The following is a 23717-nucleotide window of genomic DNA, read 5'->3' as shown; positions in this document are numbered from 1 at the left end:
GAAAATTAAACAAGTTATTTTGTAGAAAAACTTATTGCCATATAGATATTACCATATAGTCTGTGACATTTTGACATTAATTGTACTATGTATATGGGACATATATGATATTACATTGCCATATTTTTAAAATTCAAAACTTATGAGATATAATTTTTCTTTTTTGTGATAGGATTTTAAGTTGGTTATAAAACAATATGGCCATCTATTGGCTTTTCCTCTCTCTCTCTTTTTTCCTTTCCCCCACTCAATCTTGTCCTGCCTTTCTGCCTCCACCAGAGTCTTGGCTCCACTGGAGAGAGCAGTGGTAAGTCCCTTCTCGGTGTGAGGACTGTCAAGTAAAAAAGCCCTCTGTTATTTTTTTTGGGCAGTGTACCCTTGACAAAACCACTGGTGCCAGACAGGTTTTGGAATTTAAAATTCTCAATTTAGTAGTTTTTTCAGATATAGAGTGACACGTTAGGATTACCAAAAACTGACTGAAAGTTCTGAGCATGTGGGTTATCCTTGCCTTTCCAAGCTGCACAGTAGGGTGATTTAACTCGGCCTTTGGTTAGGTGAGCATTTTTAGAGACTTCCTCTTGGGTTGGTCAGGTTTTTCAAGCTTCAAAATCCTTCTAATGCAGGATGACCAAGTAAATGTAAAGTTCAGGTAAGCAAGGATCTGTTTTTTAAAATATAAGTATGTCCCTTGTGATATTTTTGGACATTCTCATATTAAAAGCTATTTTTACTATTTTTAACCTATCTGAACTTAGTTTAACTGGCACTCCTGTCTAGCGTCTCTGTTCCTGAAGGGCAAATGCTTTGCTGGCGGCACTTAGAGAGTCAAGTGGGAGAAATGACCTCACAGGGTGGGGTTGTGGTAAAGTCAGATGATCCCAACATTTCCCATGATTAATTCATGCAACCCCCTTCAACCACATCATTTAAAACCTCCATCTAAACGTCATCTGCTTTACCCTCTCTGGGAATAAATGCCCGTCTTTTACTGGAATAGGGGAGGGGCAGTTGCCCATCCATGGTGGGGACTCAGTATCTGAGGCATCTTTAACAACTTCCCACCAATTTTCCTTACTTCAGCCACCACATCCTTAACAGCTCCTGAGGTGCCGAGGCAGCGGGAGTGGAATCTCAGGAGTACTCTGCAGTGTAGTTAGGGTTGATTCTTGGCTTTCCTCACTACCAATTTAGGACTTGGCTTTCTTAGATCAGCTAACTCAGTTACGACTTTTGCATTAACATCCCTGCTTCTAAAATTGTGCCAGGGTCTACCCTCCTGGACCCCTATCCTTCTAGACTTATATCTTAAAAACATTAATGTTAGTTTTAATAGGATTTCAAGGGAACAAAAAGAAGCATGCATTCTACCTTTATCTGAAAGTTATTTGTATCCCATCTTAACACACTTGCCCTAAATGCTTTCCGTTTAACTTCAAAAGAATACATCCCTTTTTTTTTATTTTTTATTGCTAGTTGCATTAGCTATTCAGCAATGAACTGGATTAATCAATTGAGGAAATAATATTATTTTTCTAAACAAAGGAACCTGGGCATTTTTTTTTCAGGGTCAGGAGAGTGTTTCAATTGGCTTGCCTAGGAATTAATGGTTTGCCTTTACTTTCTAGATTTGCACTCTGTTGAAGTGTAAAACAACGAGCTTACACACTTGTGGTCACTCAGTTGAAACTGCTTCCACCAGGTTTGAAATGTTCTCCCTCAGTGGCACGTTCGGAACCCCGTATGTCTTTCCTGAGGTGCTGCTGAGTGAAATTCAGCTTGCACCTGGAGAATTTCAGGTAAGAATCTTTGCTTAATATTGCCAACTCATTTCATGTGAGAGGAAGCTCTGTTTGAGTACAAAACCTACCCAAGTGATTACAATCATAAAAATCTCTATTTGAAAAGGGTAAAATTGTCCTTAGGGCTAAGGAAAGACACTGAGCAGACTGTATTTTTAAAAATATATATTTTTTTATTGATTTTAGAGAGGAAGGAAGAGGGAGAGAGAGATAGAAACATCAAAGATGAGAGAGATTCATTGATTGGCTGCCCCCTGCATGCCTCACACTGGGGATGGAGCCTGCAACCCGGGCATGTGCCCTGACTGGGAGTTGAACCGTGACCTCCTGGTTCATAGGTCGATGCTCAACCACTGAGCCACAGTGGCCAGGCTGCTTTTTTTTTTTTTTTAACCTGGAAAGCCTTAATATAATAATTAGTGTGTTCCTAAGAATAAAGAAAAATACTGTTGTGGGAACTGTAGGGACAAGGCTGGGTGGTTTAAGGTAGAAAGAAGATTTGAAAAGTTTCAGGACTAGTCCCACCAGAAAAAGCCCCTTGGCATCACTGAGCAGCGATGGTCTAGGGCCATGGTCGGCAAACTGCGGCTCGTGAGCCACATGTGGCTCTTTGGCCCCTTGAGTGGGGCTCTTCCACAAAATACCACGGCCTGGGCGAGTCTATTTTGAAGAAGTGGAGAAGAAGTTTAAGTTTAAAAAATTCGGCTCTCAAAAGAAATTTCAATCGTTGTACTGTTGATATTTGGCTCTGTTGACTAATGAGTTTGCCGACCACTGGTCTAGGGTAGTTAAAAGGAATCCCTCTCATGATGTGGGTGAAGGTTCCATGTGGCCACAGGAGAAAAGAAAGAATGAAAAGCCAAGGAGAGAGAATTTCAGTGTCTGATGTTGGTAAGAAAGCAGAGTTGTTATTTTTTTAAGTGTGTTTTTAGAGGCTAGAAATAATCCATATTGCTCAAGCACTCTGCCCAGCCCCATTTTTCTATTGGCTTTTCTTGCAAGTTCTGCTCTCACTCCTTTCTCTTGGTAAAAACAGCTACCGTGGGGAGTTGGGGAAAACGGGCAGGTTAGGGAGCTGTGGTGAGTGATCGACAGGCTTGATAGAGATTCAGCTGAAATCCCTTAGTCAGTCAATCCCTTCTAATCCTTCAAGGAGTCTTTATCTTGTCTGAGAGGACTAGATTTCTCTTATATACTCCCAAATCCACTGTTTTATGTCTATTAACTTATGGGATGCTTCCTCAGGTAAGTAAATGATAAGCTATTGATTACAGGCATCTATCTATATAATCTATCTATATAATAGAGGAATATGCAAATTAGCTTGGACACTGTAATGTCACGACTGAACATCAGGGACCTTGAGGCTGCATGGCACTTGGCTGGGACGAGGGACCTCAGGCTGCACCCCTCCGCCCTGTGGGGCTTGACAGTGGACCTCAGGCCGCACCCACTGCCCCAGCACCAGGCCAGGAGACCTCAGGCTGTGCCCCCCGCCCCAGTGCCAGGCCAGAGGACCTCAGGCCACGCCCCCCACCTGGCAGGACTTGATGGGGGACCTCAGGCCACACTCCCTGCCCTGGCGCCGAGCTGGGGGACCTGAGGCTGCACCCCCCCACACAGCGGGGCTTGACAGGGGACCTGAGACTGTGTCCCCTACCAGGCGCTGGGCCGGGGGACCTGAGGCTGTGCCCCACGCCCGGAGGGGCTTGACGGGGGGTGGGGCCAGCCAGGTCTGGGTCTCCTGCGTTTTTGAAGCACGTGTGGGTGATGGATAGGGACTTGACTCTAGTTCCCATAGCATGCCCCAGACTCTGACAGGAGGGCTATTTTTATATACAGTTTACTAATTTTCTTTCATCTCTGACACTTCCATTATAGAGAAAGGGCAAATAGCAATATTAAAATATTTCCTCTAATTAATTCCCTTTTAATGTGCATGAATTTCATGCACCAGGCCACTAGTTTCAATAATAAATGAATCAGTGCCAGTTCCATGGCTTCAATTTTCCTTCTGTATCATTTCAAATATTTCTGATAGGACAGAATCTGGCCATTATATTTATTGTTTCCTTGTCCAGTTGTACTGAATTTTAAAAGTGTGTTGTGGGTTGTATAACTTAAAGTTAGACCCAGTCAACATCTTTGTGTTTTAATTAGGTGTTGAGTGATGGACGCTTGCTGAGCCTGAAGCCACCATCTGGACCTGTCTTGACAGTAACTCTGTTTGGGAGGGTGTATGAGAAGGACCACACATCCAATGCTTCATCAGATTTCATGGCATACACACTAACAGTAATGCTCATAGTTATAACACCTATACTATACTCATTAAGTTTTCAGTGATTTTGTTTGCTCTGTTATCCTATATAATAAAAGGCTAATATGCAAATTGTCCCCTGTACGGAGTTTAATGGGGAGTTTGACCAGGGGGCTGGGCTGGCTGGCCAACTGCCCACAGCCCCTCCCCCCTGTCGGCCTGATTGGCCCCAATAGGCTGGGCTGGCCAGACCCCACCTGTGCACGAATTCGTGTACCAGGCCTCTAGTAAGACAATAAATCACTTGGCTCTTTTTTTTTTCTTTATGTAAACAGTTTATTTATTCTAAACAGCAACACAGACAAAATGCTATATAAACACAAAGGAAACAAGAGGCTGGCTGACTTTGGATCTGAGGATCACAGCAACACAACCCGGGTTCTGCGGAGAGAACAGAGGCGCAAGGGAAGGAGACAGACTGGTTTCTTTTTCAGACAGCCAGCTGGAGGGTACGTGTAACTCTGCCAGTGGGAAGCCTGCACCTGTGAGCGAAGGGAACTAGCTCCTCAGACACTGATAGAAATATAAAAATTTATAATTTTACAGCAGTTGAAATCCTGACCTCAATATTAAAATAAAAGCAAGTTTTACATAACAATCAAAATACAAAAGACTGAAGGAAGAGACCCTGTATGAAAACTGGGCATTCAGCAAGTGGAGAACTGTGTATAGTGGTGGAAATGGAAAATGGTGCCTGCCCACCTTCCCTAGGTGACTAGTAATTGTATAGAGCAAGGCTAGATCTGCAAATCACGTGGCTCTTTACCTAATATTGTAATTTTAGGTGTGTGTATTTTTTTTCTTCTTTCAAGATTTTATTTTTAAATTTGTCTAGAATTTTATTTAGGTTGATTAATTTACATAAAATAGTTTGCCTATAACTCCTGGGTTTTGCTGAATAAAATAAATGCATCACTTTATTAAAAAAGATTCTCTCTTTGTCTTTAATCTTTTGCATTTTAATCATGATTTGTCTTGTTTGGGACTCTGCACTTCCTGGGCTTGTATATCTATTTCCTTCACCAGTTTAGGGAAGTTTTCTGTCATTATTTTTTCAAATAGGTTTTTAATTTCTTGCTCTGTTCTTTCATTTGGGACAGGTTTCTCTTTCTCCTCATTTTGGCAGCCTCCCTGTGTGTGTTTTTATGTATTATGTAGGCCTTCTGCCCCTCCCAAGCTTGGTAAAGTGGCCGAATGTAGTAGATGTCAGAGTCCAAGACATCTATTCACCTGAGCTGGGCCCTCCAGGTGCCCCCTCCCTGCATGGGCTGTGTATACTCTTCTATGGTGGTTGAGACTTTATTACTGTTGGCATGTTAATGGGAGGGATTTATCCCCAGGCCACTCAGCTGTAAAGACTGGCTGCGACCACTATGGAGGATCAGCTGTGCAGGGATCAACCACAAGGAGCAGGACTTACTTCATTGGGGCTCTGGTGTCTGCTGAGTTTGCCTTTTGAGTGTGTCACTTGTGGAGGTGTTTGGGGTGGTGCTTCGACATGGTCTGAAACGTGGTCCACTTGGTGAGCTGGATCTGGAGCTTCCTAGTAGGTGCAGACCAAGGTCAGCATCTGTGCCTTGCCTCAGGCTACTCAGCATGAGCTACAAAGTGATCTGCAGATGGCTGATACTTGTGCTGGGCTTATAGGTGCCCAGTAGAGGCCAAGCTGCAAAGAAATGCCAGCTAGTGCTTGTGTCGGGCCTGGGGTCACTTAGTGAGAGGTACGGGCTCACTGAAGCCCGATGCTGCTTGAAAGATTCTAGTAAAGTCTGAAGCATGAGCCAAGACAGGCCATTCATATAGAAAAGCCACTGGAAGCATCTTGGGTGGGCCTGCAAGTTGGGAGAGGCAGGGTCTCAGGGAATCACCAGGGCAGGGTAAACAGTGATAGCCAGGTGGATGGATATGACTCAGCTATGGCACCCACCTGCCTGCTCTGTGGGGAAAGGGCTCAGAAAAGGAACAATGGCCTCTGGTAGCACTTCTGGGTGGGTGAATGCTGCATCTCCAGCTCTCGGCCTGGTATCAGACAGTTTGGTTCTTCCCTGTATGCGCCTTTCAAGCTGCTGACCCAGTGCTGGAGCTCAGAGCAATTGAGTCCCTCAATGATAATTAAAGCCAGATTTTAATTGCATCCTTGCCTTTGTAAGAGCAATATGCCACATTCCTTATAGTCAATATTGTAGCTTTAATAGTCACAGTCTTTGATAGAATGCAGGGTGAGGGCTAAGGTGAAAGTAAATGATCAATATTAAAATACTAGAGGCCCGATGCATGAAATTCGTGCACGGGGGTATTTGTCCCTCAGCCCAGCCTGCACCCTCTCCAATCTGGGACCCCTCGAGAGATGTCCGACTGCCCGTTTAGGCCCGATCTAGGATCAGAGTCCAAGACATCTATCTAGGATCGGGCCTAAACGGGCAGTCGGACATCCCTCTCACAATCCAGGACTGCTGGCTCCTAACTGCTCGCCTGCCTGCCTTCCTGATTGCCCCTAACTGCTTCTGATTGCCAGCCTGATCACCCCCTAACCACTCCCCTGACAGCCTGATTGATGCCTCACTGCTCCCCTGCAAGCCTGATTGCCCCTAACTGCCCTCCCCTGCAGGCCTGGGTCCCCCCCAACTGCCCTTCCCTGCAGGCCTGGTTGCCCCCAACTTCCCTCCTCTGCCAGTCTGGTCACCCCTAACTTCCCTCCCCTGCAGGCTTGATCACCCCCAACTGCCCTTCCTTGCAGGCCTGGTCCCTCCCAACTGCCCTCCCCTGCTGGCCTGATCGCCCACAACTGCCCTCCCTTGCAGGCCTGGTCCCTCCCAACTGCCCTCCCCTGCTGGCCATCTTGTGGTGGCCATCTTGTGTCCACATGGGGGCAGCCATCTTTGACCACATGGGGGTGTCCATCTTGTGTGTTGGAGTGATGGTCAATTTGCATATTACTCTTCTATTAGATAGGAGGATATATCAGTCTGGAACAAAGATTGAAGTTAGTTGGTCATATCTGTTGATGTGGCATAGAGAATAAAAGTTTCCCTTGAGACGTTGGGAGGAGACTGTCACCATAAAAAGTAGGAAAATTTCAGACTTAGGAGGTAAATTTAGAGGGATCAATGAAAATGTGTCAACAGAAGAGTAAGCTTTTTTAATCTTTCTATTTTGAAATCAGTTCCATATGGTGGCCCAACCACTGAAATATAGCAAGAGCTCTTATCAGGGTAAATAGCTATTTCACCACCAAACCTAGAAACTTTGAACTCCTGCCAAAGCACGTAAGGCCCACCTGTCAGTATGGTGGTAGATTATCTGATAAATAGTTAATGTTTGGGTAATGTGCTTTGTAGACATGTTGAATGGATAAACTTTGAATTGAGTTATGAAAATATGAGTATCACAAAATACTGTTTTTACAGATTACAATGTTGATTTAACTGAAATTGATTGTGAACCAGCTCATTTTTTTTCTTTCTTTTTATGATAAAATTTCATCTTGCTCCATCAAAGACAATTAACTGAGGGTTTATTTGCTATCACAATATAAGTGAAAATTAATTGAAAAGCCTGTCATTGTGTGTATTCAGTTTTAGCTGTAGGGATGGATTATAAAAGCATTGTAGCAAGAAAATAAAACCTGATAGCCTGAAATTTTCCCTAAGTACATATATAATTTAATTTTAACTGAATGTAAAAGTTACCTTCAGCCCAGCCTGCATGGCTCAATGGTTGAGCATTGACCTATGAGCCAGGAGGTCATGGTTTGATTCCCAGTCAGGGCACATACTCAGGTTGCAGGCTCGATTCCCAGTGTGGGGTGTGCAGAAGGCAGCCTACCAATGGTTCTCTCTAATCATTGATGTGTTTATCTCTCTCTCCCTTCCTCCCTGAAATCAATAAAAATATATTTTAAAAATAAATGAATAAAAGTTATCTTCAGAGGTTGTTGATAAAAATATACTATAATACTTTTAGTGATTAAAATAATTACAAATACTAATTTTTAAATGTTTTTAAATTACTGTTAATATGTATCTCATTTGCTTAGCTTGTAATTAATAATGTTCCCTTGGTCAACTATGCATAGATTGATGTCAAGTTCTCAATAATGTAGTTACCTCATTTTTTCCTACCTAGCTGTTTGGAGGGTCTGTGGCAGAAATAAGCTATGAAGACAGAACACACTTCATTTTAACTTTTTTCACCAAAATTATTTTTAGTCATTAGAAGCTTGGAACTCTAGGGTCAGACAAATCTAGAATCAAATTCTACTGCTGGCCCTCAGTAGTAACTTAACACCTAATTCTCAGTTTTTTCCTTTGTAAAGCAATGATGAAAATAGCATCTGTTATTTATAGTCCTTGTGTGAATAAACGAGAGATTTTATTTATTGCCTTCAGCCCAGTGACTAGCTACAGATTTATTAAAAGTTGTTTCTCTTCCCTGTTCTCTCTTCTCTTCCTCGTTCTCCTCTTCCTCTTCCTCCTTCCATGTTTGACCCTCTTCCTTGTTTTCCTCCTTCATCTTTCCTCTTTCACCTCCTTTTCTTCCTTATTATTCCCCTTTATTATTATTGACAGTAACCTGGCTTACTTGAGCAGTAAATTCAGGTCCTGTCTTCAAGAGTTGCAAGACAAGCTCTGAGCAGCACACTGTGGAAGATCCACTATTACAAATCCCCGCTACTCCCTCCCATGGTGGGGAATGGTGAGAGGGAAGTTACTTCTTACTGGGTCTTTCCATTCTAGGGCAATTGGGAGAAGAAAGAGGGAATCCAGAAAGAAATTCACATCCTATAAAAGTTTGCAGAATGCTGCCCTCTCTATGTCCGTGTAAATATAGAACCTGGATCAGAGATTCAAGTTCAATAAGAAATAAATATTCCAGGCCCATGGACAGCTTCTTGTCTTTTGCAAAGCTGATAAAAAAAGGCATCATTGTCGTGTCCTTGTACTAATATACTCTGCTAATCATAATAGTTATTTGTGATGAACTGTATTGTAGATTAAGCTTTTAAGGAAAATATTATTCACTACTCTTTCTAGTCCCACCTACCTTAAATTCCACAAGTCAAGACATTTTTTAATGTATTGAACACCTGATTTACTAAAGTCCTTTTAATGGCAAATATTTCTGGATGTAGTCATATTTACTTTGTAATTGAAATCTTGGAGCCATTGACAACAATTTACTCTGTATTCCTACAACAGAATGAAGTGGGAGAGCATCTGAGAAAAATGAGAGGTGAAAAGATGTCAGAGAAAATTTCTGATCCCATCACCCTCAATCTCCCTGAGCCTGTGTCCCCTTGAATACTTCTCCACTGCTGTTAAGTCTTTCTTTACCACTGGTCTGTCCCAGTGGTTGACAAGTTCTTTCACAGTTATTCTAATCAGACTAATAGGTGCTTCTGGTTGGGGAATATAAATAAAAACAAAATCTCCTCCCAACTCAGAAAACCACTCCACTCAGGGATGGCTAGTGTAGAAAGAGAAAGAAGAAAACAATTTTATTATTGAATAAGCATTGAACCAGAAAGTGATGCACATCACAGGCAATTTAAGATATTGCAAAGACAAAAAGAAACCTCACCCTTTTATATAACCAAGCAGATGCAACCCATTCCATACACTGTGATGGCTAGTTTTATGTGTCAACTTGACTGAGCCATGTGGTAGTCAAATTTTTGGTGAAACATTATTTTGGGTGTTTCTGTGACTATATTTTTGGTTGAGATTAACACTGAAACTCAGACTGAATAAAGCAGATTGCCCTCACTAATTGGGTGGGCCTCATCCAATCTGTTGAGGGACTGAACAGAACAAAAACACTAGCCATCCCTGAATAAGAGAGAATTCTTTCTGCCTGACTGCTCTTGAACTGGAACATTGACTTTGTTCTGCCTTTGGATTCAAACTGACACATCAGCTCTTCTTGGGTCCCGAATCTGCTGTCCTTTGGCCTGGAACTATACCATTGGCTTTCCTGGAGACCTAGCTCACCCTGCAGGTGCTGAGATTTGTCAGCCTCCATAATCACATGAGTCATTTTTGCTATAGTAAATCTCTTCCTATGTCTATATACAACCTGTTGGTTCTGTTTTTCCTGGAACTATGAAAATTCCATATCAATGTAATACTTTGATTTAAAAAGCTTTACCCTAGCCAGTTTGGCTCAGTGGATAGAGCCTTGGCCTAAGGTCTGAAAGGTCACAGGTTCGATTCCAGTCAAGGGCACATGCCTGGGTTGCTGGCTTGATCACCAGTGGGGGCATGCAGGAGGCAGCCAATCAATGATTCTCTGTCATCATTGATGTTTCTATCTCCTTTTCCCTCTCCCTTCCTCTCTGAAATCAATTTAAAAAATACACACACACACACACACACATATATATATATATAGCTTTAAAAAATGAGCAATTAATTTAATCAGTAATTCAACGTTATTCAACCAACAAGTATGTATTGAGCATTTATGGTTTTCAGACACTATTTTAGGTGATGGTGAGACAGTAATGAACAAAGCAGATAAGGACTCTGATTTCCTAGAACTCTAATACATGAGGCATTATGCTTGCTTGCAAAGAAAACTCATTCACAAAATGAAAAGTATTTGTGAAATCTAATGAACAAAATAAACTGGCCAACAACATGGAACCAGAAGCACAGAAACATAGACCAGATTGGCAGGTGCCTGAGGAGAGGAGGAAGAGGGTGACTAGATAAAGAAGGTGAAGGGATTCGCTAAAGAATATATATATATATACCCCATGAACCCAGGCAGTAGTGTGGTGATGTCCAAGGGAGGGAGAGGGGGGAAATGGGGGATACCTACAGTAGTGTCAACATCAAACATTTTTAATAAAGAAAAGTACTTAAATGATTCAGGCACACAGGAGACTCATTTTCAGAAAGATGAATGATATTTTCTATGTACTGTTAAGAAGTGAACTTGGGTGTTATTTCTAGAACCAACCTTAACATCCAGCAATTTCTGAAGCAGGAGTTATATTCACCCAGTAAAAGGTCGGCTTCATTTAGTAAAGTGTACTTTTTATTTTATGCTTTGTTTTTGCTATTGCAACTTTAGTTAATGGCCATTTATTTTTCTTTTTTAAATATTTTTTTAAATTGATTTCAGAGAGAGGAAGGGAGAGGGAGGGAGGGATAGAAACATCAATGATGAGAGAGAATCATCCACTGAGCCACACTGGCTGGGCTGTTAATGGCTATTTAAACCACAGGTGACCTGTTGTGTGGTGTCAGCATTTTCCTTGTGGCAGTGTTATGACAAAGCAGGAAAACAGACTAATAGATAACAAGGGTTTCTTTCAGAAATACAGTTAATCCAGGTAGTTATTGCCAAGAAAACGCCATGTAACAAACCATCCCAAAACTCGGTAGCTTAGAATAACAGCAACTTCTGCTCATGAATCTGTAGAGGCAGCTAGCGTAGCTTCGCCATGTACTGTGCATCTATATGCCCTGGACTCTTTCACATGCCTCTCAACCTCCTTGGACAAGGATGGCACAGAGGACATTCATAAACTTGTGAGTTCTCCTCATGACTAGTCTTGAAACTGAAACCCTTTTTTTATGTCTACATCAGTGATGGCGAACCTATGACACGCGTGTCAGCACTGACACGTGTAGCCATTTCTGATGACACGCGGCCGCTGAGGCGGCCGCATACTGAGGATGAAACATTTGCTGCTCCTGAGGATGAAACATTTGCAAAATAATGTTTTTTCCTCAAAGTGACACACTACCCGAGTTATGCTCAGTTTTTTGGCGAAGTTTGACACACCAAGCACAAAAGGTTGCCCATCACTGGTCTACATTCTTTTGGCCAAAACAAGTCAAATGCAAAGCTTAAGTTCAAAGGTCAGGGAAATATGTCCCACTCCCAATGAAGCAAAGACAAAGGTAAAGTTGCTAAGAGAGTGAAGAATTGAAACCAATAATCAATCTACACTAATAAAAGAGTAAGATGCAAATTGACTGTACCTTTGCAAATGCCCACCAGCCAATCAGGAGTGAGTATGCAAATTAACCCAACAAAGATGAAAGGTTAATTTGCATACGCAGGCGCTGAGCGGCTGGGGGCGTCTGCACCGCCCCAGCTGCTCTGGGCCTCTGGGCAGCGTGGGAAGGCAGAAAGGCGGCTCTGGGCTGGAGTGAAAATGCAGCTCCGGCCAGAGTGAAGGCGGTGCCGGCAGCCAGGGAAAGGAAGGCCCATTCTTGCATGAATCTTCGTGCATCAGGCCTCTATTCTATCATAATGATTTTATGATTTCCTGTGTCAGTATGAGAAACAGATAGAAATAGATGAGACACTGCACTTGTTCAACTATCCATTTTGCTATATTGAAGGCCCTGGCTCCATGTATAAGACGGCATTTTGGAAGTTTTATATATAGGCATTAAAAAATTGATGAACTAAATATGTGTGAACATATAATCTCTAAGGCAGTACTTTCCTAATTGTGTTTAGTAACATTATAGGGTGTGACTCCCACTAATTAAAAATAGCAAATATCAGAGTGAATTAATTGAATGAGTTAAGGGTGTTTTTAAATGAAAACATTTGCTCCTGTTACGGATGCCTACCTACATGTGTATTGAGTCATATTATAAAAGGCATTTCTTCCTAGTGGTTAAAAAAAGTTTGAAAGCCACTGTTTTAAATTAGTTTCTAACTATAAGATGTCACTGAATCTAGGACATTCTCCTTTTTAGGAATATGCCTTTGGTGGTACAAGTCATCTGATTTGAAAAATGAACAATTTTTATAGTGCTAGTTGCTTCCTTTGTACCGGTGTCTGATACAGGAGCAGTTTCTTTTCAAATCAATCAACAACTAAGGAGGTTTTAATGGACAGGTGCTTTCATTTATATGCTGTTAACACCCATGACTCTGGTTACTGGTGACCCATGCTTGAGATTATTTTTAAAGTATTTACCTTCTCCATTTAGCTTGCTCACTGCTAGCTTCCTGATGCTGGTTTAGAATAGAAGCACCTCCCAGTTGTATTTCTCAATAATACTGTTACCTTGTGTCAGAAAGATTTATTATCAGCTTATCTTTTTCAGATTTCAATGTTTGCGTCATCCTGTCTGTTAGCTGTGGCCTATCTTAGAGCAGCAGCGGCTCCAGCCAGCAGCAGCTGTGTGGCCTCCTCCCAAAGGCAGCGTTTCTGCTGTGGGCTCATCCGCTTGCTCTGTTCACTCACCTGAGCAGGTAGGTCTGAATGCACTCACCTGACAGCCACGCCAAACTGCAAATACAGGGAGAATGCTCAAGAGAATAAGACTTACCAACGGTTTGGTACTTATTCATATATTAATGTTAGGATTGTTTAATGCGAAGATTAACAAGGGTTCTATAAGTTTAATTAGTTAATACCTGCTTTAATAAGAGAAGCTAAAAAATAGTTAAATATTTTAAATAGCTTGCTTTCACATGCTTTTTAAGATGTTGCACTTTTATGAAAACTTTACCTATGGAAAGTTGGGAAAAACTTGGTAAGCTGAAATATGATTTCTTTTAAAATTTATCTTTATTGTCAAAAGTATTGCAGATGTCCCCTTTTGAAATACGATTTTTAAAACCTCCTTTTCTTGTACATTAAAAAGGAAATTCCATGTTGTGTACTTGGCTAGTTTTAGCACAATAAAAGGAGTCTTCCTAGAGATTTTTATAGGTTTTGACATTAAAATGTATGGTGTTGTTACTATATACTAAATTACAAAACTAAAATCTGATTTGCACAACTATCATTTGGCAATAATCTTGGCACATTTCTGAATGGCTTCACATGTTAGTGTGTGTGTGTCTATACATGCCATATATTAGATCAATTAACTTAAGAATCTTTCAGTTACGATGATTGAAATCTGATACGTATTATCTGATACATGTACACGTTCAGGTATAGTCTATTGACCACAGTATTGCTGTAGATTGCTTTCCCTCTTATCTGTGGGACTATGGTGATGGATAAACAAACAGATGGATTTGGCCACGTTTCCTGTTTCTTCAGGATGGAAACGGTTTGCTTCCAGTGATGTCTTACCCCGAGAATCACGACCTAAACATTCGGAAATTCTGTTTTCCCTGCTTCTTGTCTCTTTCTTTCTCTTAAAATAGCTATTTTTCAAAAATATGCTTAGTATTTTAATAAAAATTATTGGATAAATTTCAGAGCTACAAACATATTTTAGGAATAAAATTATTATCAAGTCCTAATTTTGTTTCCAAACTTATAGGGCAGAACAAATTTGCATGGCTTTAGCTCAGAAATTTAGCAAAAGTATGATTTTAATATGAAGGTAAAAATAACTCATAGAAAGAATTATATAAGCAAAAGAAGCACAAATAATATAAACATATTAATAATGATTTAACAATGCTTTTTAAAAGTTTCACTGGAAACTTAATTCATTTACAATGCATTTGATTTTATTAAATGTATTTCTTCTGATTATGAAAGTGAAACATTCTCATAGTAGAAAATGTGGAAGATGTAGAAATTATAGAGAAGAAAGCAAAACTCATATATTATTTCACCACCCAGGAAAAATTATTGCAAAAATGTGGTATTATACTTTCTTTGTTGTAATTTTTTGTTTAAATCTCAGTATCTCTGAGTAAACAATATTGAGAATTTGGAGCATGCCATTCCATACCTATTTTCTATGTGTGTGCGTGTGTGTGTGTGTGTGTGTGTGTGTGTGTGTTTGTGTGTTGCTAGAGAACTTTACAAAATTAAGTTTTTGCTAGGCATCATGTGATCTAGTTGGGAAATTGAACTCATAAGCCCCTCACCAACCCTGATAACAACTGGGATTTAGTGAGATAGTTGAGAATTTAAGTTCCAGGTTAACATTTAGTGTTTTGTCAAAATGTATTATTTTTATTTCAAAAATCCTTATTTAACAAGCATTGCATCATGTCATATTATTATAATCATTTTTTAATTTAAACTAAAATCTTAATTCACTAATGTTCCTTTTATTCACCTCTTACTATCTAAAAAACTTTGGTTTGATTTTTTTACTGTTAAGAGTATTTCCTAGAGTTTCTCAGAAGATGGTCATCAACATATATTTGTTGTCTTTCTTTTACCTTCATTTGATTACTGTTTGGCTAAATATAGGATTGTTGAATTGCCATACAATTTCCTTAAATGTTTCTAAGCTCCTTAGAGTCCCCAGGCTTCCAAAATTACAGATGCAAAGCCTTAGGCCTATAGCGCATGCGGCTCTTTGGCCCCTTGAGTGTGGCTCTTCCACAAAGTACCACGGCCTGGGCGAGTCTATTTTGAAGAAGTGGCATTAGAAGAAGTTTAAAAAATTTGGCTCTCAAAAGAAATTTCAATTGTTGTACTGTTGATTTTTGGCTCTGTTGACTAATGAGTTTGCCGACCACTGTCCTAGGCTAACTTGACCCTCTTTCCTTTTTACTTTTTAAACTACCTTATTGAGGCATAATTGATATGCAAAGAACTGCCCATATTTAATGTGTACAGTGTTGGATGCGTTGGACCTATGCAAACACCACTACCACAATCAAGAAATTTATATCCAGATGCCTATGAGGATTTATCCTTTATCTTTGGAATTTAGAGCCAGGCAAAGTGTATGTACCCAAATTTTTATTGATCCCAAGGAGAACAGAAATGAGCTAATGAATTCCTCAGTTCATTTGTTCATTCAATCAATACTTTAATCAGTTTTGAGTATTCTAGACATTTTCCAGGCCCTGGGGCTATAACAGTGAATAAAAGACAGTCCATTTCCTTATAACTTACTACCTCTGTTTAATTTTATCATATTGTTTTTTTTCCTTGTTTCCCTTCCCCCTCTCCTTTCCCTCTGCCTATAATGACACTCAAGAACATATCTTTTGATATTAATTTAAACATGTGTGTATTCTTGAAAAAGCTTTGTGATGTTTCTTATACATTCCCTTAATATGCCCTTAACATTCCCACTGGATGTTTACTTATTTGATTAACACACGCATAAGGTGCTATTTTACAAATATTAACTTATTCCAGCCTCAGAAAAGCCCAGGAAATAGATTATTTTTCAACACGAGAAAACTACAGCCTCAAGAGGTTGGGTAGCATGTCCAAGGCTGCAGAATCAGTGAATGGCCAAGCCCAGACTTGAACAGAGGCAGCTGGGCTACAAAAGGCCATACTGTTCAGCACACAGCTCCAACCGCCCAAGTTCAAAACTGAACTCCTGACTTCCTCCTGCTTCTTGTCCTTCTCCAACCACCATCTTTTCTGTAGGGAGCGGTTATAGGGATAAGCCTCGGACCGACCTGCTGGCAAAGCCGAAAACAAGTCCCAGCTTAGAGGGCACAGCCCTCGTAGCATAATGAAGCTTGATCTTGTGACTGCTCCCTAGATCCTTCCTGGGTAGCTAATGGGCTGTGGGATGTGTAGCAAGTGCTGCCAAAACAAGTGAAACTCACAAGAACATTGTAACTATGGTGACCACTACCTTGTTTACCTCTGACTATAAAATAAAGGCTCAGCTTGCAGTCTGGATCTTTTCTGTGGTCTCAACCAGGCACAGAAGATCCACCTAGACCCAGCTTATTCTCTTTGTCTGTCTTTTCTTCATCCTTCGCCGGACCCTCTCAGGCTTGCCAAACCCTTGGCTGTGCTGGCGCGGCACATTTCCCATCTCAGTAAATGGGACCTCCACTGGACAAGCTGTTCAAACCAAAAGGCTTGCTATTTCCCTTGACAACTTTCTCCCAACCCACGTTCAATCTATCATCAAAATCCTGTCTGCTGAATATCAGAACATATCCCAACTTGATCGCCACGCTCCATGATCACAGCCACTGCCCTGGCCCAAACCACCATCTTCACCCCCTAGGTCAGTGCCTCGGCTTCCTCATCATCGCCTCACTTTTGTCCTTGCCTTCTGCCTGTGTTCTCAACACAGCAGGCACAATGAATCTGTTAGAACGGGTCAGATCATGTGGCTGGATTCAAAATGCTTTGGTGCCTTCCTTTTCACACAAGGACAGAGCTAAAATTCTTACTGTGGCCTCTCAGGCCCTATTCAGTGCAGCTTTGTGCAGCGTCTCTGGCGTCCCCATCTATTTTTCTCTGTGTTGCTCGCTTTGCTCCAACCACCCTAATCCGTGCTATTTTGCAAACACATGAGGCATGCTCCCACTTCAGAACCTTTGCTCTCTGTATCCTCTAGCTCAGTGGTTCCCAACCTTTTTTTGGCCATGTCCCACCTAAACATCTCTGAAATCCTGATGTCCCCCCCCCCCCCCCCGTGACATATAATTCTTATTACTCAAAAAGTGAACTCCTATTCATGTGGAGGAAGCCTAAAAGGCCATTAACTTGGTCTAAACAAGCTTCCAAAGAACATGGCATCCATGAAAGAGAAAATAAAAGAATGAAAGGACAGTTGAAGTACTGAGGAAGAAATCACTAAGAAATTGTTTAAAATAATAATAATAATATGAAGTGATATGAAAAAAATAGCAAGTAAACTTTCAAAACATATAATAGAGAAATGAAATGCGTAAATATGTCACAGTACATATTTGTATACTGTATATGAGGCCCCTAGGACCATAAGAAATGCAAAAAATTCACTGTTAGTTACTCATTCTGGAATTGCCCCCCTTAAAAATCCAATTGTCCCCCTGTGGGGTGTGCGCCCCATGTTGGGAACCACTGCTGTAGCTGGATTGCACTTCCTCCAGATGCCCACGTGGTTAGCTCCTCACTTTCTTCAGGTCAAATTCAAAGTCATCTTATTTTAGTCTTCCTTAGCTACCTTATTATTGGATCATTTATGTGGACAAAAAAAAAATCATTAAGAATTTGGCAAAGGTAGCCTTGGAGAAAGTGACAGGTGGTGAGAAGCTAACATCTCCAAGAAATAAAGAGAAATGACGTGGGCATCCATAGATGTCTATAGCCGGAGGAGATATAGTGTGAATACAGAACTTCAAGGCTTACAGATGGTGGAGTTTAGAAAGGCAGGAGGAACACTGATCTGCAATGACAATGAGAACCAGAGGACACTTCCTCTTCCTCCAGGTCCTAGAATGTAAAGGGATTCTAGCGATGCAGGAGATAAATCTGTTACCTTTAGCAGAGGATAAGAGATGAAGTATTATCAGAGGAGAGACAATTTTCGTTAGAACCAAGTGAGGAAAGCATATAGAAAAGAGTTTGAGCCCTTCTGGTTTGACTCAGTGGATAGAGCGTCGGCCTGCAGACTGAAAGGTCCCAGGTTCGATTCCGGTCAAAGGCATGTACCTGGGTTGCGGGCACATCCCCAGTAGGAGGTGTGCAGGAGGCAGCTTATCAATGTTTCTCTCTCATCAATGTTTCTAACTCTCTAACCCTCTCCCTTCCTCTCTGTAAAAAATCAATAAAATATATATTTTTTTAAAAAAGAAAAGAGTTGGAGGAAGTAGAGTGATGACCATGAGCTCCAAAGGGCACACTTGGAATGGCTTTGTGAGTAATGGTACATTAAGAGATGGGTTCAGTAGTTGTATACAATGGTATGGAAATGAGGGACTGAGCAATTAGACATGGATGTTTGATGAAGTCAGGGACAAAGGGCAAGGTGGGATTAGTGTGGATGGCCCTTCATTGGGACGTTGTGAGCACTCTACCAGCAAGTTCCTGTCCTGCTAGACAGATCTATTGAAAACTATAACTCCTGCCAATATATTTTTAATTCATTTCAAACATCATTTTCAAATGTCATTTTCAAACATCAGGTGATTAGATTATTTGCACAGAAGTGTTTGCTTAGCTGATAATTAACGAGAGATTTATTAACTTTCCGTCTTACTATTGTATGTTCAACTTGGAAAATTTGTATATACAGATAACAATCATTTCTAGCTATCTAAATTTTTAAAGTTGAAAGAAAAGAAACAAAACCACTGTTATGTCATGTTCTTAGGTAACCATTCAAGTCATGATATCATCATAGGGCATTTATTTAAACAAATAAATCTAAAAACAAATTATAACACTTAAAAAACTCACACAAAAATGATGTGTAATATTCTTAAATTGGGCAGAAAAATTATTCTATTGAAATGTCATTAATATCAACAATTTCCAAGATACTATGCTTAAGGCTTTATTTCTCTGAAATCAGGTTGTAAAAATATGAGGGGGAACGCCTCTGAGTTGTTTAGTTGTTATCTGGAAACCTAACATTTTAGATGCACAAATACAAGGCATATAAAATTGGCAAGTGATTTTTTAATCTTCTATGAATTTAGTCTTCCAAAATTGAACATGTCCCCTCCACCCCCCACTTTCTCTTACTGTTTTTTTTTACCCTAGTTTCTCCTGATGGAGTGAACCTGCTCAAGATGACATCAAGTAGGAATGATTATTTAACTGATAGTTATTAATTAGCAAACACTTGTAAATAGTTATTAGGGTGTGCTGCTTTGTTCCTTTAATATACCAATAATATAAGTAAAAGAAAGAAAGAAAAGGAGAAAATAGAAAAAAAAAGTCTAAGTAAAAGATTAGTAACTTAACCAATAGAGTTTAGTTGAGTGCATACTTAAACTTCATAATGAAAAAAAATTCTTTTGGTAAATTTTAATTATAATTAAATGTTGCTTAGTTCAATAACCTAGTTTTAGTTTACTGTTTGTTCTTTCATGAAATGGGTATGGGTGTCTATTTTTTTAAAATATATTTTTATTGACTTCAGAGAGGAAGGGAGAGGGAGAGAGAAGTAGGAACATCAGTGATAAAAGTCATTGACTGGCTGCCTCCTGCACAACTCCTATGGGGGATCAAGCCCACAACCTGGGCATATGCCCTGACAGGGAATCAAACTGAGACCTCCTGATTCATAGGTTGATGCTCAACCCCTGAGCCACGCCAGCTGGGCCTGGGTATCTATTGAAATAAATCTTATGATTCATTTCGTATGAATATGTTTCCTCCTGGGAACAGAAGTTAGAAAAGGGGTTTGGGAATAGGTGTTTTAAATGTATTAAAATATGCATTTTACTTCCTAAATATTCTATTCATCCAATTTTAGTTTTGGATAAATTTAGATTTCTATGTGACCTTGGTCTATACTGTCAGCCTAGAGGGAATGGAAAGAGATGAAAAGGAAGGCAAACTCCTGAAATTCTAAGGCTTGTTTTATTTTTTAGCAGTTTCACAATATACTGGTAGTGTCGGGTTGTTCAATGATTGCCATAAATTTAGATTCTTTCTCCAAACTGCTGTCTATCATCCATCTATCTATCTATCTATCTATCTATCTATCTATCTATCTATCTATCTCTATCTATCTATCTATCTATCTATCTATCTATCTATCTATCTATCATCTATCTATATATCTATCATCTCTACTATATAATATATATATCTATTATACTACCTATATATTGCAAAATATACTGCAAATTTCATAATTTAGCTGATAATTACAGAATCATATAGTAACAAAAGGTACATTTTTAAACTGGGTCCCGTGAAGCTTTGAGGTTCTTCAGTGAGGCATGAGGAGGAGGCTAGTAGAAGGATGCATCTCTGTTTTTAAGAGTTTACTTTTCTCTGTTTTATGAATTGAGATTGCATGAGAAAAGATTGTAATGGATTTCAGAGGTTAAAAAAGAAAAACGAGCTCCAATACCTGCCCACAGCCCACACTGAAGCTCGGGTTCCCTGGGCTCTCAGCTCAGCCTCTTTCCTCTATGCACTGCCTTCTTACCACATACTTTGGTAAAATATTTAAAACCCTTAATACTTTAGGCCACAAGGACACTTCAGTTGGTGCCATTACTCAAAACATTCCGCATTCTTATATGAAAGTTCAAAGCATAATGCTCTTGAAAATAGTTTATCTGAGTTGATTTTTTCTGGGTTAGTAAAAAAGAAACTGTACTAGTAATTGAGACATCAGGTCATATTCCAGCTTTAATGGTTTTATGAACGAAGCCTCAATTTCTTGCTAATAAAATTGTCATGTCTTCCTTATAAAGAATGATGTTGCTATTATTGATGTCAAAATGTTATATGAAACAATGCATGGAATATATGTGTAAGTGCTTTGCAAAGTGGAAGTAAAGGTATATATATTTCTTTCCACTATAATCAATTATAAAGTAAAAAAATATTTTTTAAATGTGATCAAATGCAAAAATAGGATATTACTTCTGTACAAGAGACACATTAAAAAAAAAATATATATATATATATATATATATATATATATATATACCCTTTAGAATATGAGCTTCCCTTACAAAACTTCCATAGATTAAAGCATGTGAAAAATTCATCATTTGGTCTTTCTGACTTACAAAAGTGGCAGTTTTACATATTTCAACCTAATGATTCAGCTTTTTATTTCTAGCACAGTATCTGACATCAAGTAGATGTTTAAAAATTATTAAACTCAATTATTGAACAAAATTTAGAAATAAAAGCTCTTTCCAAATAATTATTTTTTCAGCAAGAAGTGATAGGTAAATGTGTTAGAAGTGAGAGAAATCAAATTGCCAATGATTCACTCTTTTTATTTTTTTCCCTCCCAGGTTTTTTGGGATAGGTATATGGGAATGAAAGATGGAACTGTAACCTGATTCAAAGGAAGATTCAACACACAAAGGAAAAAATAAACTGGTGGACAGCCTTCAGGAGCAATGTCCTTTTGCCATAATATAATTAATATTTCTTGTGTGAACAGCATCTGGTCAAATGATGTCCGTGCTTCCCTCTATAGTTTAATGGTGCTCATAATTCTGACCACAGTGGCTGGCAATCTGATAGTTATTATTTCCATATCACACTTCAAGCAACTTCACACCCCAACTAATTGGCTCATTCATTCCATGGCCTCTGTGGACTTTCTGCTGGGGTGCTTGGTCATGCCTTACAGCATGGTGAGATCTGTTGAGCACTGCTGGCCTTTCGGAGAAGTCTTCTGTAAAATTCACACCAGCACTGATATCATGCTCAGCTCAGCATCCATTTTCCACTTGTCCTTCATTTCCATTGACCGATACTATGCTGTGTGTGACCCGTTGAGATACAAAGCCAAGATCAGTATCTTGGTTATTTTTGTGATGATCTTCATCAGCTGGAGCATCCCTGCTCTTTTTGCATTTGGAATGATCTTCCTGGGGCTAAACTTCAAAGGAGCTGAACAGATGTATTACGAACACACTCACTGTTTAGGGGGTTGTTCTGTCTTCTTTAGCAAAACACCTGGGGTTCTGGCCTTTATGACTTCTTTCTATATACCTGGATCTATTATGTTGTATGTCTATTATAGGATATACTTCATAGCTAAAGGGCAGGCAAGATCAATTCACAATGCAAATCTGAAGCTTCAAATTGGATTGGAAGAGAAAAATGGAATTTCACGAAACAAAGAACGAAAAGCTGCAAAGACTTTAGGGATTGTGATGGGAGTTTTTCTCATTTGCTGGTGTCCTTTCTTTGTCTGCACAGTCATGGATCCTTTCCTGGACTATACTATCCCACCCACCTTGAATGAGGCGTTGATTTGGTTTGGCTACTTGAACTCTACTTTTAATCCAATGATTTATGCATTTTTCTATCCCTGGTTCAGAAGAGCGTTGAAGATGATTCTATTTGGTAAAATTTTCCAAAAAGATTCATCTAGGTGTCAATTATTTTTAGAATCAAATCCATAGAATTATAATACCTTACTGTTTTGCAAAACAGCTGGTGATGATATTTATGAACACCACATGCACCAACTGCATGGTCTTTAAGTCAGTTACTTGATTTAAAGAATGTATAATGAGGTAGGATGATTATATCTTGCTTCCTACTTGGGATGTAGTACATATAATCTTTGCCATTCTTACCATACATATGAAGCTTTGCAAGTCCAGAATTTAAGTTACTACATTTAAAAAAGCTTTCCCTGTTTTTTCATGTACCACCATGGAATTGAAACTGGTCCTTGACTCAGTTATTCAGTGGTAGAAACCATAAGCTACATTAGAAATGCAAATTAGAGTACTTTGTCATATATTTGCTTAAATATGTATAGTTGTATTGTTGTTGTTTTTTGTAAAATCAGCTAAAATTACACATAAATGTTATTTATTGAATAATTAGTTATATGTACTTTGCTATTTACCACAAATCTTTATTAATATATATTCTAATTATTTTTTTACATTTATTTTTTATTTTTTACTGTTTGTATACTAATTTTTAAATATCTCCATTTTCATCTTTTGAGTATAGGTATTCCTAATTCTCATACTTGTAGGAAATTTGAAAAATAAAGAAAAAAATATCATAAAGCAACATAGGAAGAAAAATATCACTTACAGCTCACTTCCTGAAATAACTATATTATTTAAAATTCTTAAAAGCATTTTTGAGTGATTATATATTTCATTGTATGAATGAACAATGATATTTTTTAACTATTTCCCTATTATTGACCACATAGTTGTTTTTTAAATTCCTTTTTATTAAAAAATAGAAATTAAATTAGTTTCTGCCTGTTACCTGCTATTGAAGTTCATGAAAGTATCTGGAAGGATTTTAACCATATTTCAAG

General features: G+C 39.3%; 2 protein-coding genes across 5 annotated transcripts in view; both read left to right on the top strand.

Moving 5' to 3' along the window:
• The window catches only part of VNN1 (vanin 1), a 35720-nt gene extending 13949 nt beyond the window's left edge, over positions 1-21771 (top strand). For 2 of the 4 annotated variants that reach the window (XM_079780905.1, XM_079780908.1), the window contains exons 7-8: positions 1629-1799; positions 3963-5028. In XM_079780905.1, the coding sequence (XP_079637031.1) occupies positions 1629-1799; positions 3963-4148 (357 nt within the window). In that variant the 3' untranslated portion in view covers positions 4149-5028. Of the gene's footprint in view, positions 1-1628; positions 1800-3962; positions 5029-13202; positions 13351-21705 lie in introns of those variants that run through there. The other 2 variants (XM_079780907.1, XM_079780906.1) reach the window with 2 other exon arrangements.
• TAAR1 (trace amine associated receptor 1) lies at positions 21720-23103 on the top strand. Its single transcript, XM_079780918.1, has one exon. It carries the CDS (start codon positions 21814-21816, stop codon positions 22828-22830), a length of 1017 nt encoding a protein of 338 aa, XP_079637044.1. The 5' UTR covers positions 21720-21813; the 3' UTR covers positions 22831-23103.
• Positions 23104-23717: the final 614 nt, after the last annotated feature.

This window comes from Cnephaeus nilssonii, assembly GCF_951640355.1.
Source record: "Cnephaeus nilssonii genome assembly, chromosome: 9".
Lineage (NCBI taxonomy): Eukaryota > Metazoa > Chordata > Mammalia > Chiroptera > Vespertilionidae > Cnephaeus > Cnephaeus nilssonii.
The sequence above is the reverse complement of the archived record's forward strand: the minus strand, read 5'-3'. Positions and strand labels throughout refer to the sequence as shown.